This window comes from Salvelinus namaycush, chromosome 4, assembly GCF_016432855.1.
Source record: "Salvelinus namaycush isolate Seneca chromosome 4, SaNama_1.0, whole genome shotgun sequence".
Lineage (NCBI taxonomy): Eukaryota > Metazoa > Chordata > Actinopteri > Salmoniformes > Salmonidae > Salvelinus > Salvelinus namaycush.
This window is the reverse complement of record NC_052310.1, coordinates 45,491,581-45,506,745: the sequence shown is the minus strand read 5'-3', so window position 1 is coordinate 45,506,745 and position 15,165 is coordinate 45,491,581. Positions and strand designations below refer to the sequence as shown.

The following is a 15,165-nucleotide window of genomic DNA, read 5'->3' as shown; positions in this document are numbered from 1 at the left end:
ACGATATCATAACTGCCATCGATAAAAGAAAAAAACTGTGCAGCCGTATTCATCGACCTGGCCAAGGCTTTCGACTCTGTCAATCACCACATTCTTATTGGCAGACTCAACAGCCTTGGTTTCTCAAATGACTGCCTCGCCAGGTTCACCAACTACTTCTCAGACAGAGTTAAGTGTGTTAAATCGGAGGGCCTGTTGTCCGGACCTCTGGGAGTCTCTATGGGGGTGCCACAGGGTTCAATTCTCGGGCCGACTCTTTTCTCTGTATACATCAATGATGTCGCTCTTGCTGCTGGTGATTCTCTGATCCACCTCTACGCAGACGACACCATTCTGTATACTTCTGGCCCTTCTTTGGACACTGTGTTAACAACCCTCCAGACGAGCTTCAATGCCATACAACTCTCCTTCCGTGGCCTCCAACAGCTCTTAAATGCTAGTAAAACTAAATGCATGCTCTTCAACCGATCGCTGCCCGCACCTGCCCGCCCGTCTAGCATCACTACTCTGGACGGTTCTGATTTAGAATACGTGGACAACTACAAATACCTAGGTGTCTGGTTAGACAGTAAACTCTCCTTCGACTCACATTAAGCATCTCCAATCCAAAATTAAATCTAGAAATGGCTTCCTATTTCGCAACAAAGCATCCTTCACTAATGCTGCCAAACATACCCTCGTAAGATTGACTATCCTACCGATCCTTGACTTCGGCGATGTCATTTACAAAATAGCCTGCAACACAGTCTATCACAGTGCCATCCGTTTTGTCACCAAGGCCCCATATACTACCCACCACTGTGACCTGCATGCTCTCGTTGGCTGGCCCTCGCTTCATATTCGTTGCCAAACCCACCTGCTCCAGGTCATCTATAAGTCTGCTAGTTAAAGCCCCGCCTTATCTCAGCTCAATGGTCATCATAGCAGCACCCACCCTTTGCACCCCAGTATCTCTACTTGCACATTCATCTTCTGCACATCTATAACTCCAGTGTTAAATTGCTAAATTGTAATTACTTCGCCACTATGGCATATTTATTGCCCTACCTCCCTAATCTTACCTCATTTGCACACACTGTATATAGACTACGTTTGTTTATTCCATGTGTAACTCTGTTGTTTGTGTCTCACTGCTTTGCTTTATCTTGGCCAGGTCGTAGTTGTAAATGACAACTTGTTCTCAACTGGACTACCTGGTTAAATAAAGGTGAAAAAAAATATATCATAAAAGTACTGTGTCAAATGCCTCTGCAAATACTGTACTCTATTGTTTACTGATATCAAAACCAATATCAGGCAGTTTCCTGGATTAGTGAAATCAACATTGACCCAATAGCAAGGTAGTTAAATACTACACATCATTCAGTGAATTGATCCAAAAAAACATTATCACAAGGGTGTCAATTGTGTTAGAACAGAGCCCTACTTATTTTCAAATAATTGTCAACATATAATGCTATTTTAAGATGTGGGACATTCACTGTATTACAAGAAACAACTAGCAGGTCTATTTCATTCAAGCAGCTTCACTCTTAGAAAAAAGGGTTCTATATAGAAACTTTTGGTTCTTTGGACGAGATTAATATGGATATAAATGTCAATGCAAAACAGCTGAAACAAATTAAAGGAGAATGCTAGCTGTGATTTCAGAGTTTGTTGTGACTGGGTTAGCTTTTGTTAGCTGTTTTTACACTCTAGGGTAGGTTTAGAACCCTAAAGGTCATTTGACTTGACTGCATAAGAAGAAGAAGCTGGTTGAGAGAATGCCAAGAGTGTGCAAAGCTGTCATCAAGGAAAATGGTGGCCAATTTGAAGAATCTGAAATATAAAATATATTTTGATTTGTTTAACCCCCTGATCACAATGTCCACACCCACAGAAATCTAATCAGCACAATACAACAAATCCCCAACAAAGTCCATCTGATTAAACTAGAGATATATTTTTTGTGTGTATTGTGACCTTCCACAACTGCAGTGGAAGGAGGCTAAACTACAGCGGTTTTTGTCAGACCATGAGACATCCCTAAAATCGGTCTTCTCACAAAAACGTCTGTGGCATCTGAACGGTTTGGACCAACGGTATGACCACTCTATGGAAAGATGAGACTGACAAACATGATGGTGTTCTCCGTATTGCTCTACGACCCCTGAAGTCAGTACCGCCAATCTGCCAACTTGTCTGTAGCGTCCGAACAGTTTGGGCTACATACACACTAACATGACCCCACCATCGAAAGATTAGTCTCATGAACGTGTAGTTCGTTTTGCTCTAGGATGCCCGCAAGCATAAGACTCGTCGGAAGGTAGCCCGGTACCAGTTCCAAAAAATGAATGTAGTTTAGTAGTAGTTTAGTGGCCAATTTTCTTATGTTAAATATGGGTAATTTAAAAAAATATGAATTTCCTGATATTTCTTATATCTCTTAGATATAGGACAGACACTTTAAAATTGTTCATAGCATGTTTTTCCATGTATGAATCTGTTATTCAATGTGTTGCTATGGGTTAACAGCAGTAAAGCCTAATTCAATATGGTACTATTGGTACTATGGTACTACTACTAAATTCCAAATCATGTAGCCAAATAATCCTTGGTATGACCATCTTAAAACAATTGCATATGTTAGCTTGGCAATTAGCTAATTGTTAGAAGACTGTTGCTGACTGAGAGAATGTATGTATTCATTTTTATAATATATTATGTATAGTAAGTCTTTGTGATTCAATAGCCCAGTTAATCCTTACATGACTTTTAATAACTTCTTAGGGCTGCAATCCCGTTAACGGGATCGATATGACAACAGCCAGTGAAAGTGCAGGGCACCAAATTCAAACAGAAATCTCATAATTAAAATTCCTCAAGCATACAAGTATTTCACACCATTTTAAAGATACATTTCTTGTTAATCCCACCACAGTGTCCGATTTCAAAAAGGCTTTACAGCGAAAGCACCACAAACGATTATGTTAGGTCACCGCCAAATCACAGAAAAACACAGCCATTTTTCCAGCCAAAGACAGGAGTCACAAAAAGCAGAAATAGAGATAAAATGAATCACTAACCTTTGATGATCTTCATCAGATGACACTCATAGGACTTCATGTTACACAATACATATATGTTTTGTCGATAAATTTCATATTTATATCCAAAAACCTCAGTTTACATTGGTGCCATGTTCAGAAATGCCTCCAAAATATCCGGAGAAATTGCAGAGAGCCACATCAAATAACATAAATACTCATCATAAACTTTGATGAAAGATACATGTTTTACATAGAATTAAAGATAAACTTGTTCTTAATGCAACCGCTGTGTCAGATTTCAAAAAAGCTTTACGGAAAAAGCAAAAACCATGCAATAATCTGAGGTCGGCGCTCAGAGCCCAATCAAGCCATACAGGTACCCGCCATATTGTGCAGTCAACAGAAGTCAGAAATAACATTATAAATCATCACTTACCTTTGATCTTCATCAGAATGCACTCCCAGGAATCCCAGTTCCACAATAAATGTTTGATTTGTTCGGTAATGTCCATCATTTATGTCCAAATAGCTACTTTTGTTAGCGCGTTTGGTAAAAAAAATCCAAAGTCACGAAGCGCGTTCACTAAAAGCAGACGAAATGTCAAAAAGTTCTGTAACAGTCAGTAGAAACATGTCAAACGATGTATTGAATCAATCTTTAGGATGTTAACATAAATCTTGAATAATGTTCCAACCGGAGAATTCCTTTGTCTTCAGAAATGCGATAGAACAGAGCTCGCACTCACATGAACGAGCATGGTCAGCGCATGTTCAGCTCATGATTGAGTAAGGTCTATCACCTCTCCTTCGGCCCCACTACACAGTAGAAGCATCAGACAAGGTTCTAAAGACTGTTGACATCTAGTGGAAGCCGTAGGAAATGCAAAATGACCCATATCCCACTGTGTATTCGATAGGCGATGAGTTGAAATCCTACAAACCTCAGATCTCCCACTTCCTGGTTGGATTTTCTTCTCAGGTTTTTGCCTGCCATATGAGTTATGTTATACTCACAGACATCTCATTCAAACAGTTTTAGAAACTTCAGAGTGTTTTCTATCCAAATAGACTAATAATATGCATATATTAGTAATTGGGACTGAGGAGCAGGCAGTTTACTCTGGGCACCCCTGGGCACCTTTTCATCCAAGAAACTCAATACTGCCCCTGCAGCCATAAGAAGTCTCTATCTCTATGTTTTCCTCAGTCTGGTAGTAAACCAGAACTATCAGAGGCAGAGGATCTATTTTGGCTGCTGGTGACAATAACTGCATGCACGTTGTTCTTCTACATCAAAATAATTATATGTCTGCCTAGGATTTTGTCTTCATTTTGTCACGCTTATTTCTAAATATTAACTCATATTAACTCCTTTTTTCTTTTTCTCTGGAACCAGTCAGACAACATCCTATACAGTACTGGCGGTAGGTAGCCCAGCGGCGAAGGAGTTGGACTTGTGGCAGGAGTTGGACCTGTAGCCGAAAGATAGGTGGCTGCCATGGTGATAGATAGATGCCATGGTGCCAGGACCGGCTGGTAACCTAGCACACACTGAAACGGTGATAGGTTGGTAGAGGAGTGGCGGAGGGAGTTTTGGGCCATCTCCGCCCAGGGGATGTAAGCTGCCCACTCCCCCGGCCGGTCCTGGCAATAGGACCTCAGAAACCTACCCACATCCTGGTTGACTCTTTCCACCTGCCCGTTGCTCTCGGGGTGGAAACCTGAGGTAAGGCTGACCGAGATCCCCAGGCGTTCCATAAACGCCCTCCAGACTCTAGACGTAAATTGGGGACCCCGATCAGAAACTATATCCTCAGGCACCCCGTAGTGCCGGAATACGTGGGTGAACAGAGCCTCCGCAGTTTGTAGAGCCGTAGGGAGACCGGGCAAAGGAAGGAGACGGCAGGACTTAGAAAACCGATCCACAACGACCAGGATCGTGGTGTTACCCTGCGACGGGGGAAGATCCGTCACAAAATCGACCGATAGGTGTGACCACGGTCGCTGTGGAACGGGAAGGGGTTGTAATTTCCCTCTGGGCAGATGTCTAGGTGCCTTGCACTGTGCACATACCGAACAGGAGGAAACATAAACCCGCACGTCCTTAGCTAAAGTGGGCTACCAGTACTTCCCAGCAAGGCAGCGCACCGTCCGACCGATACCAGGATGACCAGAGGAGGGTGACGTATGAGCCCAACAGATCAAACGATCGCGGACATCAAACGGAACGTACATACGCCCAGCTGGACAGTCAGGTGGAATGGGCTCTGAACGTGACGCCCGTTCGATGTCCGCGTCCACCTCCCATACCACCGGTGCCACCAGGCGAGAGGCTGGAATTATGGGAGTGGGATCTGAGGACCTCTCCTCTGTATCATACAGCCGGGACAGTGCGTCTGCCTTAACGTTCTGGGAACCTGGTTTGTAGGAAAGGGTGAAATCAAAACGGGTGAAAAACATGGCCCACCTTGCCTGGCGAGGGTTCATTCTCCTCGCCGCCCGGATGTACTCCAGATTGCGGTGGTCAGTCCAAATGAGAAAAGGGTGTCTAGCCCCCTCAAGCCAATGTCTCCACGCTTTCAGAGCCATGACAACAGCCAGCAACTCCCGGTCCCCCACATCATAGTTTCGCTCCGCCGGGCTGAGCTTCTTCGAAAAGAATGCACAGGGGCGGAGCTTTAGTGGCGTACCCGAGCGCTGAGACAGCACAGCCCCTATCCCTGCCTCGGACGCGTCCACCTCAACTATGAATGCTAAGGAAGGATCAGGATGAGCCAGCACGGGAGCTGAGGTAAACAGAGCCTTCAGGTGACCAAACGCCCTGTCCGCCCCAGCTGTCCACTGCAGTCGCACCGGTCCTCCCTTCAGCAGTGAGGTAATGGGAGCCGCTACCTGACCAAAACCCCGGATAAATCTCCGGTAGTAGTTGGCAAACCCTAAAAACCGCTGCACTTCCTTTACCGTGGTTGGAGTCGGCCAATTATGCACGGCTGAAATGCGGTCATTCTCCATCTCTACCCCTGACGCTGAAAAGCGGTACCCTAGGAAGGAGATGGACTGTTGGAAGAACAGACATTTCTCTGCCTTGACGTACAGGTCATGCTCCAACAGTCGACCAAGCACCCTGCGCACTAGGGACACATGCTCGGCGCGTGTAGCGTAGTATATTAGAATGTCATCTATATACACCACTACAACCTGCCCGTGCAGGTCCCTGAAGATCTCATCCACAAAGGATTGGAAGACTGATGGAGCATTCATTAACCCGTACGGCATGACGAGGTACTCATAATGCCCAGAAGTGGTGCTAAATGCTGTCTTCCACTCATCTCCCCCCTTGATACGCACCAGGTTGTAAGCGCTCCTGAGGTCCAATTTTGTGAAGAAGCGCGCCCCGTGTAATGACTCGGTCATACTGGCTATAAGTGGTAGCGGGTAACTGTATTTTACCGTGATCTTATTTAATCCGCGATAATCAATACACGGGCGCAAATCTCCATCCTTCTTCTTCACAAAAAAGAAACTCGAGGAGACAGGTGAGATGGAAGGCCGAATGTATCCCTGTCCCAGAGATTCGGTGACATATGTCTCCATAGCCACCGTCTCCTCCTGTGACAGAGGATACACGTGACTCCTGGGAAGTGTAGCGTCTACCAAGAGATCTATCGCACAATCCCCCGGTCGATGGGGTGGTAATTGAGTCGCCTTCTTCTTACAGAAGGCGAGTGCCAAATCGGCATATTCGGGAGGAATGTGCATGGTGGAAACCTGGTTTGGACTTTCCACCGTAGTGGCACCTAAGGAAACACCTACACACCTCCCTGAACACTGACAGGACCATCCCTTGAGAGCCCTCTGTTGCCACGAAATAATCGGATCATGAGAGGCCAACCAGGGAAGACCCAACACAACAGGAAACGCAGGAGAGTCGATCAGGAAGAGACTAATTCTCTTCTCGTGATCCCCCTGCGTTCTCATAGCGATGGGCGCTGTGACCTCCCCAACCAGCCCCGACCCCAAAGGACGACTATCTAAGGCATGTACAGGGAAGGGAACATCAACAGGAATAATAGGGATCCCTAAGCTATGAGCCAAAGAGCGGTCAATAAAGTTTCCAGCTGCGCCTGAATCTACTAGCGCCTTATGCTGGGGATGTGGGGAAAACTCAGGAAATTCTATAGGTAACCACATGAGTGCAACAGAAGGCTCTGGGTGAGTTCTGTGCCTACTCACCTGAGACGACCCACCAGTGCTCCGCCTGCTACCTCGACTTCCAGGAGAAACATAATCTTGGCATAGTTCTGTTATAATCTCCACCCGGCACAGCCAGAAGAGGACTGGCCACCCCTCATAGCCTGGTTCCTCTCTAGGTTTCTTCCTACGTTTTGGCCTTTCTAGGGAGTTTTTCCTAGCCACCGTGCTTCTACACCTGCATTGCTTGCTGTTTGGGGTTTTAGGCTGGGTTTCTGTACAGCACTTCGAGATATTAGCTGATGTACGAAGGGCTATATAAAATAAACTTGATTGATTGATTGAAACACCCCAGCACCGGACAGCAGTGTGCCCTCTGCGTCCACAGTTGGTAAATGGAGTGGTTCCCCCTCCGGTCTCCCTCCTATCAGCCCCTCCCAATTCCATAGGGGTTGGATCCAAGGAGCTGGGTAATGGAATGGGCGGACCCCGATCTAGACGCCCGCGGGAGGCCAACAGGTTATCCAGCCGGATAGATAAATCCACCAGCTGGTCCAGGTTGAGAGTGGTGTCCCTGCAGGCTAGCTCCCTACGAACGTCCTCTCGTAGACTACACCTGTAATGATCGATCAGGGCCCGCTCATTCCATCCCGCACCAGCGGCCAGAGTACGGAAGTCCAGGGCGAATTCTTGAGCGCTCCTCATCCCCTGTCTTAGATGGAACAATCGCTCTCCCGCCGCTCTCCCTTCAGGTGGATGATCAAAGACTGCCCGGAAGCGGCGAGAGAAGTCATCATAGTAATCCCGGGTAGAACCTTCTCTTCCCCAGATGGCGTTGGCCCACTCCAGGGCTTTACCAGTCAGACAGGAGATGAGGGCGCCCACCTTCTCGTGTCCCGAAGGGGACGGATGAACAGATGCCAGGTAGAGCTCCAGCTGTAGGAGGAACCCCTGGCACCCGGCTGCTGTTCCGTCATACGCTCCTGGGAGCGAGAGCCGAATCCCACTGGGTCCGTACGATGGAGGGATGGACGGTGGTGTAGGTAGAGGTGCGGGTGGAGGTGCTGGGGTATGATATACTGGGAGACCTCCTCTCTCCCATCTGTCCATTGTTTGCAGCACGCGATCCATGGCTGTCCCTAAACTATGCAACATGGTCGCGTGCTGTTGAACCTGCTCTCCTACTGGGAGAGAAGGGCTGGCTGCGCCTGCTGACTCCATTTGAAGAAGGTCCGTGATTCTGTCAGGATTGTGTGCGGAGAAGTATCGGAGTCAAGCGCAGGACACAGGTGTTGAGCGAAACCACAGTGTTTTACTCAAAATATAGGCAAAAGTTCCACAAATGGGAATAATCACAAACACACACGTAATCATCACAACCACTAACGCACAAACAATCACGGACAAAACAGAAATGAAAGCCAGAGGGTTAAATAGGGAACATGATGGGGGAATTGAAACCAGGTGTGTATAATACAGACAAAACAAAACGAAACTGAAAAATGGATCGATGGTGACTAGAAAGCCGGTGACGTCGACCGCCGAACACCACCCGAACAAGGAGAAGGGCCGACTTCGGCGGAAGTCGTGACACCACTATCCTACAAAAACACAGATATTAAACTGCTTTCTAAAATGTTTTCTGCGTCCGACAATCTAATAACAGATTAACAAAGCAGCCAGGTTTGTTAAAAAAAATGTATCCTCAGATAACCTCAGACAACTATTACATGCAGTATCTTACATTCTTCATTAGAAACAACAGCTCATTGGGCTGTATTATCTCTAAAAGCTTTCGATAGACTAGAATGATCATATCTCTGGTCTGTCTTGGAATTTATGGGAATTGACTCCAATTTCATTAATATGACTAAAATGCTATATGGCAATCCCTCAGCCATAGTTATTGCAGGCAATATTGGATCTGCTCCATTCAGAATCATTAGAAGCAGCAGACAGGGCAATCCAATTTCTCCCTTGCTATTTTATTATCCACGGAACTCCTGGCCCAGGCAAATTGTCAATCGAAGAAAATAGCAAATTTCCCTCAAATCTAGTGATCACTTCATACGCAGACGATATTTTACTATATCAAGACAATGTATCTCAATCACTCCAAAACATATTGAAGATCATAGATGAATTCAGCTTTGTCTCAAGATATACAATTAATCTAACCAAATCAGCCCTACTGCCTCTCAAGACCCTGATGAAGGAATCCATCTCTACTTATGGAATCCCAATAATTTCCCATTTAAAATATTTAGGAGTAGATATATTTCCTTCCTTAGATAAAACCAATAACAAAAACTTTAACAGAATGCTCAGATCAATTAAATCCAACCTCAGTAGATGTAATAACATCCCAGTTGTTTAACCGCAGAATATCTGTTGTCAAAATGAATATATTGCCACGGCTGAATTTCTGTAGTTCAATGCGTCCCATGGCACCACCTTCTGGCTATTGGGATAAAATTCATAGTGGGGTTTCAAAATATACAGTGAGGAGAACAAGTATTTGATACACTGCAGATTTGGCAGGTTTTCCTACTTACAAAGCATGTAGAGGTCTGTAATGTTTTATCATAGGTACACTTCAACTGTGAGAGACGGAATCTAAAACAAAAATCCAGAAAATCACATTGTATGATTTTTAAGTAATTAATTAGCATTTTATTGTCTTACCTCCAGAGAGAACTCTCAGTGAAAGCACCCAAGTTAAAGTCATACTGCTTCGTCAAGGTCAGGATCACCTAAAAATAAAAACAAAAAGCATTTTAATTGTATGCAATTGCAAGTACATATATATCTACAATCAAGTGCACTTACACCATGCATTTGCTGTGTCTAACAGCATGGAGTATACACTATTATTGCTACATTACCATAAACTATAATCTTTGTATGACAGCACAATGATGAATGATCCTCAGGTTGTCTAGATCAGCCAGTCTGTTGGTTGTAATGATCTGAACAGCCATGCAAGCTGTCAAGTGTCTTATCAGTACCTCATGTGGAATGATGCCTACATGACGGTGGACTCCAAAAATCGTTTAGCGAACAACAAAATTAAGTATGGCCAGTCTTCCAACCTTTCTCTCAATCTCTCACTCCCTCTCTCTCGTCAAGACTGGCTCTGCAATGGATAACAGCCATTTTATTCTGCTATTTTGTGTGTTTTTGTTCACTGATCTTAACCTTTTTTATACATAATATTTCTGCCATCGTTTCCTATGACTGAAAAGAGCTTCTGGACATCAGAACAGTGATCACTAACCTCAATTTGGATGAAGATTTCTAATTCAACAAGTCAGATACGCAGGAAATAGTCCTCACCCGGACCAGGCCCTAATCCCCGAGACTCGGAAAAGAAAAAGGCGGTGCAAGAGAGTGCGGGCACCCTGACGAAACTACGTCAGGGTGGCCGAAAACATAAACCGCCTCTGCCTTCCGTTCTATTTGGCGAACGTACAATCACTGGACGAGCGCTGTTCGAGACTATCTTATCAACAGGACCTGAAGAACTGTAATATCCTATGTTTCTTGGTGTCGTGGCTGAACAAGGACAATGTACATCTATCTGGTTTTACTATGCACCGGCAAGACTGAATGGCAGCGTCGGGTAAGCTCAAAGGGGGAGGTGTGTGTCTCTTTATTAACAGCTGGTGCGCAATCGAGGTTCAGCTCACCCGAACTAGAATACCTCATGATAAGCTGTAAGGGACACTAGGGACACCAAGATTTATTTTCCTGGGATAACTGCGAGAAACAGTTAAATTATATTAAATTATTTATTTATATGAACAGCATTAAGTTAAATGTAACTGTTCAATTATATGCAATGTCTAAATCTGGCTTCTCGAAGGGCCGCAGCCTACTCTGCTACAGTGCCAAGAAAAATTATGTGAACCCTTTGGAATTTCCTGGATTTCTGCATAAATTTTACATAAAATTTGATCTGATCTTCATCTAAGTCACAACAATAGACAAGCACAGGGTGCTTAAACTAATAACACATAAATTATTGTATTTTTCTTGTCTATATTGAATACATCATTTAAACATTCACAGAGTAGGTGTAACGATCGTCTTCGGGAGAAAGAGAGGAGGACCAAAGCGCAGCGTGGTAAGTGTTCATGTCTTTAATAAAAATCCAAAAACTGAACACAGGAACAAAAACAATAAACGATGTGATCAAACGAAACAGTACCGTGTGACGACAAACACTGACACGGAAACAAACACCCACAAACCAAAAGAGAAACCCAGGCTACCTAAGTATGATTCTCAATCAGGGACAACGATTGACAGCTGCCTCTGATTGAGAATCATACCAGGCCGAACTCAAAACCCCAACATAGAAAAACACACATAGACAGCCCACCCCAACTCACGCCCTGACCATACTAAATAAAGACAAAACAAAGGAAAATAAAGGTCAGAACGTGACAGTAGGTTGGAAAAAGTATGTGAACCCCTAGGCTAATGACTTCTCCAAAAGCTAATTGGAGTCAGGAGTCAGCTAACCTGGAGACGAATCAATGAGACAAGATTGGAGATGTTGGTTAGAGCTGCTTTGCCTATTAAAAAACTCACACAATTTGAGTTTGCTATTCACAAGAAGCATTGCCTGATATGAACCATGCCTCAAACAAAAGAGATCTCAGAAGACCTAGAAATTGCGAAGAAACGGAAGATCTGTTACAACGCTGTGTACTACTCTCTTCACATAACAGCGCAAACTGCCTCTAACCAGAATATAATAGAGTGGGAGGCCCCGGTGCACAACTGAGCAAGAGGACAAGTACATTAGAGTGTCTAGTTTGAGAAACAGACGCCTCACAAGTCCTCAACTGGCAGCTTCATTAACCTGTTATGGCTGCAAGGGGTAGTGTTGAGTAGCCTGATAAAATGTGTCCATTTCAAACGGCGTCGTACTCAATTCTTGCTCGTACAATATGCATATTATTATTACTATTGGATAGAAAACACTCTCTAGTTTCTAAAACCGTTTGAATTATTTCTCTGAGTGAAACAGAACTCCTTCTGCAGCACTTTTCCTGACCCGGAAGTTCAAAGTCTGAAATCGAGGCTCTCTTCCTCTTCATGCCTATACATGGGCAATGAACGTAAGAGTCTACGTACACTTCATACACCTTCCTCTGGGTGTCAAGAAGGCTGTGAGAGAAGAAAGGAGGTGATTATCTCGATCTGGGATGGAATAAACCCTCTTGGAATGACGTGTACCCAATTTCCGGTACTCTGAAGGACGCAATTTGGACAGTGGGGTTGCCTTTTGTTTTGCTGACGTTATAGGCGAATATTATTTCCGGCTTTGATTTTATTTGATACATGTCACCATATCATCGTAACGTATGTTTTTTCAATACAGTTTCATCAGATTATTGAAATTTTTTCGGGAGTTTTGCCGTGTTCCGTTCTCTTTGGTTTGTTTACATGGAGAGATCCGTGCAACCCGGCTAGCACGCTTGCTAAATGGAGAGAGAAAGTTGCCATTCTGAATCCAAACAACGACTCATCTGGACAAAGGACACCTTGTTCAACATTCTGATGAAAGATCAGCAAAAGTAAGACCCAATTTATGATGTTATTTCATATATCTGTCGTAGTCGCCGGCGCCCAAGTGTTTCTATTGTGCTAAGCTAAGCTAATATAACGCAACATTTTGTTTTCGCTGTAAAACACTTAATAAATCGGAAATATTGTCTGGCATCACAAGATGCCTGTCTTTCATTTACTGTACACTATGTATTTTTCAGAAATGTTTTATGATGAGTAATTAGGTATTTGACGTTGATGTCTGTAAATATTATGGCTGCTTTCGGTGCAATTTCTGAATGTAGCTGCAATGTAAACTATGATTTATACCTGAAATATGCACATTTTTCGAAAAAAACATATGCTATACAATAAATATGTTATCAGACTGTCATCTGATGAGGTTGTTTCTTGGTTAGTGGCTATTTTTATCTTTATTTGGACGAATTTGTGATAGCTACTGATGGAGTCAAAAACTGATGGAGTAAGAATAGTGGTGTCTTTTGCTAACGTGGTTAGCTAATAGATTTACATATTGTGTCTTCCCTGTAAAACATTTTAAAAATCGGACATGTTGGCTTGATTCACAAGATGTGCACCTTTCATCTGGTGTCTTGGACTTGTTAATGTGTGAAAGTTAAATATTTAAAAAAAAAATATTTTGAATTTCGCGCCCTGCACTTGAGCTGGATGTTGTCATAAGTGTACCGGTGTCGGGCTGCAGCCCAAACAGGTTTAAATAGTACCCACAAAACACCAGTGCTATATAAATACATTTGATATGATATGACAAATAACATTCGATTTTCCTTCTCTCTCCATCAAAAACCAGATTATATCAAAATTAATTTTGTAGTCTGCAATATAAAAAATTGAACAGTCAGTATTTAACCAATTATATGTTGATGTAGGTGTGCTAGTTCTACATGCATTTCATTGCTGTAGTACATGTCCAACTGTGATGATTTTTATGAATAGTGACTAAATGATGTATACATTTAACATAGAACTATAAGAGAATTCTACCCTGTCATTGTATGATTGTATGAAATTTATTAGAATCATAAATCTAAATCTGATGTGTGTAGTTTTAGTCAGAATTAGAACAAGGACTTTTTGTTCCTTTTTAGTATGTAAGCAGGGTGCAAGTGTGAAACAAATGATAAGAGTTATCGACAGACAAGCTGTACTACTGTGTTCCTTTCATGACATTCTGTCCCCACCCAGGGAGGGGAGAGACCTTGGGCTTGTAGTAGATTGTATAACAGGTAGCAGGCAATGTATGAGAAGGAGAAGACTTGTAAACTATATTGTCATTGTTTCTGAGAGGATGAGGGACATTTGACGAAATGTGAGGTATATAGACCAATGTACAGGAAATAATAAGCAGAGCTCTCGTAAATAAACATGCTGACTATGGTGGACTGGCCTCTGTCTGTTTAATTTTAATAAGAACCTTACAAATTCTTAGTAACAGACAGAGTTTTTTAATTGAAGTTCAGTTTATGAACATTGAGAACAAAATTCTCATGACACCATCCTGTGGCATTCATCTTTTACCATGGAATGCAATGTATTGACATATGGGCTCCCGAGTGGTGCAGCGGTCTAAGGCACTGCATCTCAGTGCTAGAGGCGTCACTACAGACCCTGGTTTGATTCCAGGCAGTATCACAACCGGCTGTGATTGGGAGACCCATAGGGCGGCGCACAATTGCCCAGCGTCGTTAGGGTTTGGCCGGGGTAGGCCTTCATTGTAAATAAGAATTTGTTCTTAACTGACTTGCATAGAAAATAAAAGGTTAAATGAAACATAAGCGTTATCCCTATGGCACTCATCTTTTTCCATTGAAAGCAATTTAATGATATAACGTAAACTCGTACATCGCCTTGGTCCATACAATTGACCTTATTTTAGCGCCCCAAAAACGTAATACTTCCAGATCAACTGTAATTTCAATACCATTGTAAAGCACAATTTCCCCCCTTTCCAACAGAATTCATGCCGAGACCTTCACGCTGCCCGTTTCTGCATAATTCAAGAAGGCAATGAGCTCATTCGGGTGTTTTTAAAAATGGCGGGTGGGGAAGCGAAACTAATGCGTTATAGTGAGAAGGACAGATGCCATGTGGGAAAATTGCTTTTTTCACTCGATCTGTCCAACTTATCACCTTATCGCCTCTAAAATGTAAATAAAACACTATAAAGAGTTTATATAATGTGTCATTACATACCTATTTGAAGGTTTGTGTGGAATTTGAATCGGGTTTTTAGGGCGGTGCTAAAGTGATCTTAGAAGTAAACAGCGGCTTTGAGAATGATGATCGCATGCAATGATGACGAAAAAAATTACTAGGTATCCCCCCTTACCCCCGTCACTGTCCA

The 15,165-nt window shown here is 43.3% G+C and overlaps 1 protein-coding gene across 1 annotated transcript in view; it reads right to left on the bottom strand.

Moving 5' to 3' along the window:
• Positions 1 to 15,165, bottom strand: part of LOC120045888 (VPS10 domain-containing receptor SorCS3-like) — a 100,797-nt gene that overhangs the window by 60,393 nt on the left and 25,239 nt on the right. Inside the window, exon 2 of the mRNA XM_038990817.1 lies at positions 9,906 to 9,973. Within this exon, the coding sequence (XP_038846745.1) occupies positions 9,906 to 9,973 (68 nt within the window). The remainder of the gene's footprint in view (positions 1 to 9,905; positions 9,974 to 15,165) is intronic.